The sequence below is a fragment of the Chelonia mydas genome, chromosome 14 (genome assembly GCF_015237465.2).
Source record: "Chelonia mydas isolate rCheMyd1 chromosome 14, rCheMyd1.pri.v2, whole genome shotgun sequence".
Lineage (NCBI taxonomy): Eukaryota > Metazoa > Chordata > Testudines > Cheloniidae > Chelonia > Chelonia mydas.
Window position 1 is genome coordinate 43,424,545 of NC_051254.2, and position 6,464 is coordinate 43,431,008.

General features: G+C 51.2%; 1 protein-coding gene across 1 annotated transcript in view; it reads left to right on the plus strand.

Annotated features, from left to right (window-relative positions):
- Positions 1-3,535, plus strand: part of LOC119567482 — a 28,581-nt gene extending 25,046 nt beyond the window's left edge. The window contains 1 exon segment of the mRNA XM_043527625.1: positions 3,240-3,535. Coding sequence (XP_043383560.1) covers positions 3,240-3,535 — 296 coding nt within the window.
- The last annotated feature ends 2,929 nt before the right edge of the window (positions 3,536-6,464 follow it).

The following is a 6,464-nucleotide window of genomic DNA, read 5'->3' on the forward strand; positions in this document are numbered from 1 at the left end:
AACCTGGGCTGTAAGTGCCCCATTGGGAAACGCCCGTCACAGTGCAAACGGCTCCCAGCGGCGTTCGTGCCAAGGGCGCTGACGGACGGGCAGCGACGCCCCAGCCGAGAAGACCCAGGGGCGCCTGCCCTGCCGGGAGCCGGGACACACCGGCACTGCTGGAGGGGCCTAGAGGAGACTGGAAAGGATGCCAAGGCCATGGCTGGCCACGAGCGCCCAGTGCAGAGTGCGGGGAACCGCGCCCACCGCCTTGGTGTATGTAGCCGGGTCTCACCCCTGCACCCAGGCCCTGGCTCCTACAGCCCCCGGTGGGGCCCGCTGGGCAGCCCCACCCTGAAGGGTTTATTGAATGGCACAGGCCAGCGCCGGCTCCATCCTGGATCCCAGTGATCCCACGGTGCCCCCAAGTGTCCAACATCCCCTGAACGTCCCAGAGGGAGGAGAATCTGACCCTCGACCCAGGGCCCCGATCTCCCAGCGTTTTGATCCAGACCAGGCGGCAGGGCCCTCAGCTCTGGAGCCAGGCACGGATCCAGCCCCAGGGTCCCATAACGAAGCAGCCTCTGACGGGACACGACTAAGAGTCTCTGCTTCCTTTGTCCCAAACACGAGCTACCCAGCACCTGGCTTGGAGGCCTCAGAGTCCTGTCCAAGGCAGGTCCCCGCCTGCCTGGCTGAGCCGCACGGCGTGTCTGCCTTCTTGCAGTGGGTCAGGTGTGTCGCTGATGGTCCCTAACGGGCCTTAGGCAGGCTAGGCAGTGCTGACGCCAAGCTGTCTGGGGTGTCCCCCAGAAGCAGAGCACAAGTGTGAGCTGCAGACAGGCCAGAGCCAATACAGTGGAGTCGCATCGTACGCGCATGTAACTTACACGCATTTAACTATACGCGCTCAGCAAAGAAAAAGAACAAGATAAACAGTGCGGGCGATTCCACCCACCATTCCACTCGATGAGCGTATGCCCCGGAGCGAGCGTGAGATGGGAGACGTGAATCTGCTGTTCCCTCAGTTCCCGCACGCCTCTCACAGCGTGAGCATCTCGCCACGCTGAGTGTGAGTCTTGTGTTTAAAGATACGTATTTCTTGTACAACATGGCCCTGGCAGGACCCAACTGAGAGCGCCAGGTCAGGACAAAGTGCTTCACGCAGGGCAGTTACAGCCCCGGGCTGGGGTTTTCCACCTCTAAGGCAAACCAAACCAGCCAGACAGAGCAGACTTTGGTCTCACCCCATCGGCTAACCACAAGTCACCCAAGCAATTCCCTCAGACACTCCGGTTTCCCAGTATCCCCACCAGTGCCCCTCATTATGGGGATGAATGGTTCTGAAAACCAGTCCCCCAGTAAAAGAATAAAGGTTCTCTCGATCCCAAAGGACCAAGCCCCAGACCCAGGTCAATATACAAATCGGATCTTACCCACAAATCACGCTGTGGCCAACCCTTTAGAATCTAAAATCTAAAGGTTTATTCATAAAAGGAAAAAGATAGAGACGAGAGCTAGAATTGGAGAAATGGAATCAATGACACACAGTCATGGCCAAGTTCTTGGTTCAGGCTTGTAGCAGGGATGGAATAAACGGCAGGTTCAAATCCAGTCTCTGGAGAACATCCCCAGCTGGGGTGGGTCTTTCAGTCCTTGGGTCAAAGCTTCAGTGCAGCAAAGTCCCTCCAGAGGTCGGAAGCAGGACTGAAGACCAGCTGGAGGAGCTGCAGCAGCGTTTTACAGTCTCTTGCCATGTGGTCTCTGCTTTCTGTGTCCCAAGGACTGCCCATCCCATGGCCTGGAAACACCTCAGAGTCCTGTCCATAGGCAGGTCCCTGCCTGCCTGGCTGAGTCCCCAGGCGTGTCTGCCTTCTGTCAGTGGGTCACTTGTATCGCTGATGGTCCTGAATGGGCCATCCAGCAGGCTGGGCAGAGCCGACACCAACTTGGCTGGGGTGTCTCCCAGAAGCAGAGCACAGGTTTGGAATACAGACAGTAGAGAGCCAATATTCATAACTTTAACTACAAAAATGATGCACACAGATAGACAGCATAATCCTAACCAGCAAACCATAACCTCGTCTGAGACACCTTATTTGACCCCCTTTATATAAGATTTGGTGCCACTCCAGGAGCTTGGTTGCAATGATGATCTATACGGTCCCAGATTATGTCAATAACGTCACAGGCCCCTAAACACAAGCCACTTCAACCTCAAAAACGTGCAGACAACTGGTGAAACTCCTGGCGAAGCTGCATCTGCCAATGAAGAGGCAGCAAAAGCCTCCCCCGAACAATTAAAGAATATCACAGAAGCAAAGGGCTCTCTTCCGGAACAAGTTTTTAATGCAGACGAGACTGGACTCTTCTGGAAAAAACGCCCAACCGCTCTTACACTTCGAAATCAGAAGGACAAGCCCCTGGCTTCAAAGCAGCTCAAGACCGTGTGACTGTGTTGTTTTGTGGCAATGCAGCTGGGCATTTAATAAAGCCGGGCTTGCTCTACAGGGCTGGAAAACCCCGTGCCCTAAAAGGCAAAAACAAAAATCTGCCTGTGTTCTGGCAATCAAATAAAAAGGCGGCTTGGGTGAGGGCAGCATTCTTTCTGGATTCGTTCTACACGTGTTTCATTCCGGAGGTCAAGCAGTACCGCGAAGAGAAAGGACTGGACTTTAAAGTGTTCCTGATTGTAGATAATGCTCCTGGCCACCCTGCGGCACTCCGGTTTGCGCATAACGACGCTGACGTCGTCTTTCTCCCCCCCATACCACCTCCATCCTCTCGACCAAGGCGTGATTCGCTGTTTCAAGGCCACGTACACGAGGCTTACGTTCTCACGGATACGTAGCGCTATGGATGCTGATCCCAGTCTTCATGTGATGGAGTGCTGGAAGTCCTTCAACATTGCCGATTGCATCACTCACATTAAACAGGCAATGGATGCAATCAAGCCTGAAACAGTCAATGCACGTGGCGAAACCGATGGAAAGAATGTGTGAATGATTTTAAGGGTTTCCCGACCATTGACAAAGAAGTGAAACGCATTGTTCAGGTGGCCAGGCAAGTGGGTGGTGATGGCTTCGTTGACATCCTTGAGGAAGAAATTGAAGAATTAATTGAGAGCCATAGAGAAACATTGACTAACAAAGAGTTAGAGGAACTGATTAAACGGTCTACAGAAGACGAAGATGATGACGAAGAACAGGAAGAGCCAGCAAATTGGAATCTTCATCAATTTGCTGACGTGTTCTAAGCAGTGAAACACCTGAATGATTTAATTTGTGAATGCGATCCCTCTATGGAACGAAGCCTCAAAATCACATGTCGTATTACGGACAATTTGAGACCGTACCAAGAAAGGTTTGAGGAGCTCAAGAGACAACAGCAACAGTTGCCGATCACCGTGGTTTTCAAGGAAAAACAACCAGCAGCAGACGAGCCCATGCAATCAACTTCTCGAGCTGAACCGGAGCCAACCACTTCGTCTACGACTCGCTCTCCGTTGCCCAAGCTCTCCGTCACCGCGGTCTCCTGGATCGACATCAAGCCCTGACGACACCGCAATAGTGTTGTCAGGGAAAGAGGAAGACTAATCATCGGAGTGTGTACAGCACTGTAAAATTATGTTTTGCATATGTACTCTTTATTATATACTGTACATTACACATTTATACATATTACTGTACAGGGTTGTAGACAGAAAACCATGTACAGTATACTGTACTTTATGGGCGATTTAAGGGATTTTCAAGGGTAATTTTGACTATACGTGATTTTCGCCTTACGCGCTGACATTAGAATCTAACCCCTGCGTAAGATGCCACTCCACTGTACTTATAACTTTAAATACAAAAATGATACATGCACCCAGATAGCATAATCCTAACCAGCAAATCATAACCTTTTCATAGACACCTTATTTGACCTCCTTTGTACAAGATTTGGTGCCACTACAGGACCTTGGTTGCAACAATGATCTATACGGTCCCAGTTCGTGTCAATAACATCACACCCCCAACGCAAAATGGATGCAGGAAGGGATGACACAGACATCACTGACTGCGTCCCAAGAGCTCCCCCTCCTTGGTTCTGCCTTACTACAGCAAGCATTGGGTTGGAGGCCGTACCAGTGTACAACAGAAATGGTTTATCAAAGTCATGTTCAATAACATGATTGAATCTCTTTACAGACTCAAGGTAAAACTTGGTTAGAACAACAGTGGATTGGATCTGCTCTTGCAGCATGGTTCCTGGAGGTCTCATGGGATCTTGCCAAGAGCTAAAGAACATAGCTACTTTATCCATACAAGCTCTGACAAATGTCTGGAACCCAATTAATAGCGAGCCAGTGTAGATCCACCGCGCCCGGCTCAACTGCGTCCCGCTCAACGGAGCCGTCCGCCACGGGAACCGAGACGAGCGTTGCAGGAAGTGCGGCTACTCCAACGAGACCCTGCCCCACGTCCTGTGTAGCTGCAAACCCCACTCCAGAGCCTGGCAGCTTCACCACAACGCCATCCAGAACCGCCTGGTGAAAGCCATTGCACCGCGCCTCGGGGAGGTCGCCGGGAACTGCGCCATCCCCGGTATCGACAGCCCGCTGCGACCCGACGTGGTAGTCACCGACGAGGCCCAGAAAAAGATCATCCTCGTCGACATCACGGTCCCCTTCGAGAACAGGTCCCCGGCCTTCCGAGAAGCCCGAGCTCGGAAACTGGAAAAATACGCCCCTCTGGCCGACACCCTGAGAGCGAAGGGCTACAAGGTGCAGCTGGACGCCCTGATCGTCGGAGCCCTGGGCGCTTGGGACCCCTGCAACGAGCGTGTGCTGCGGACCTGCGGGATCGGTCGATGCTACGCACGGCTCATGCGGCGCCTCATGGTCTCGGACACCATCCGATGGTCCAGGGACATCTACATCGAGCACATCCCCGGCCACCGACAGCACCAGGAGGTGTGAGCCGGAACAACATTGTGCATCCACTATGGGAAAGGGACTGAGAGGGTTTCCCCATTGGACCGTATGAACTGGAACCGTAAACCCACTGAACATTAAACCCCACCAAATGAGGGTAGACCCATCCCCACCATCGTATCCACTCACTATACTCCGCACCTGAACATAGCCGTTATGTGGATAACTGACCCCCATATCTCAATGTCTGTACTCCGACCGGTTAAACTTTTACCCCCAGTCAGGGAGATTGCAGATTATTATGTAATCCCTACTCCACCAGCTCCTAAATCGAATTTCGCACCCCTTGATAATCTGTACCTTATCCGCTTGACAACCAGAAACTTCTATGCTTGAACTCTGTACCGTTTCTTATTTCAACATTATCTTAATAAAATTAATGTAGTCCACAGTACAGGAATCTTGGCATTTAGCCGTGAAAGCAAGGTGGTGGTGTGCAATATGCAAGTGTCCTTCTACAATCATGTTTGTTCTGCCACACCTTTGGCCCAATGCCATTGGGGTTTGGGCCCTTTAGGGTTACCCTGTGGCTTCCCTTTGCAAAATTAAGTTCTCTCTTTCCTCCTTGCCCTGAAGGATCAAACCCTGATTTCTCTTGCTTAACAGAATCCACTGGGTGTGCTCTCTGTGCTAACAGCTATTAGCAAGCCTTTCTCCCTCTGTCAGCCAGGTAATGTTCATCAACACACCCACTAGCCTCTTCACTGGTTTTCAGGTCCTCAACTGTTACCAATTCCAAGGCTGGACTCTGTCTTAAAGAGATACCATCCATTTTCACTGGCATGTTAGATGCAAGGTTCTGTTGTCCTTCCATTACCAACCTCTGCTTCCACATGGAATTATACGTTAAGTCCACTGAGAGACTACAAGTCAGATCCCAAGTGTCGAGAGGTGAGCGTTGACCTGCCCTTCCCTGCATTCTCCAGAGATTAACTGCCCAGCTGTTCTGCTCTGCAGACTCAGCTCCCCAGTCTTCCCTCTGAACCTGGGCCACAGACTGTTCACTCACAGAACCAGCATGGAGACATTCCTCCCTCAACACCCTTGTCTCCCCAACAAGCTGGCCAAACACAGCCACTTGGTTATAGGACTGTTTAACTTTCTAAACAGCTTTCACCCCATCTGAGACCTTCTCAAAGCTCTCCACACTGAATCCTTCAATAGGAAAGTCAGTGGATCCATTCACAACAGAACATTTCTGGCTGTTAGGAACTGAAACTTCCTTGATTAAATCACTTTCACACCCTTCAGCTGCAGCAAACTGCTTGCAAAAGTACCATGAGGATTATTTTCCTTAGGAGCTTCTTTGAGCAACAATTCACCCCTCACAGAAATTCTGCCCTTACCCTCTTCACCTAGGGCTTGCTCTAAAGGAATATTTTTCTGAGCAACAACAGACTCTTTCTGGGTCTCACTTACATCCAGAATCACCTCTGGCCCATCCAGATGATTTTTACACCACGTCCTTTCAGGCAAGCTCATAGACTTACTAGATAAAAGGTTAGAG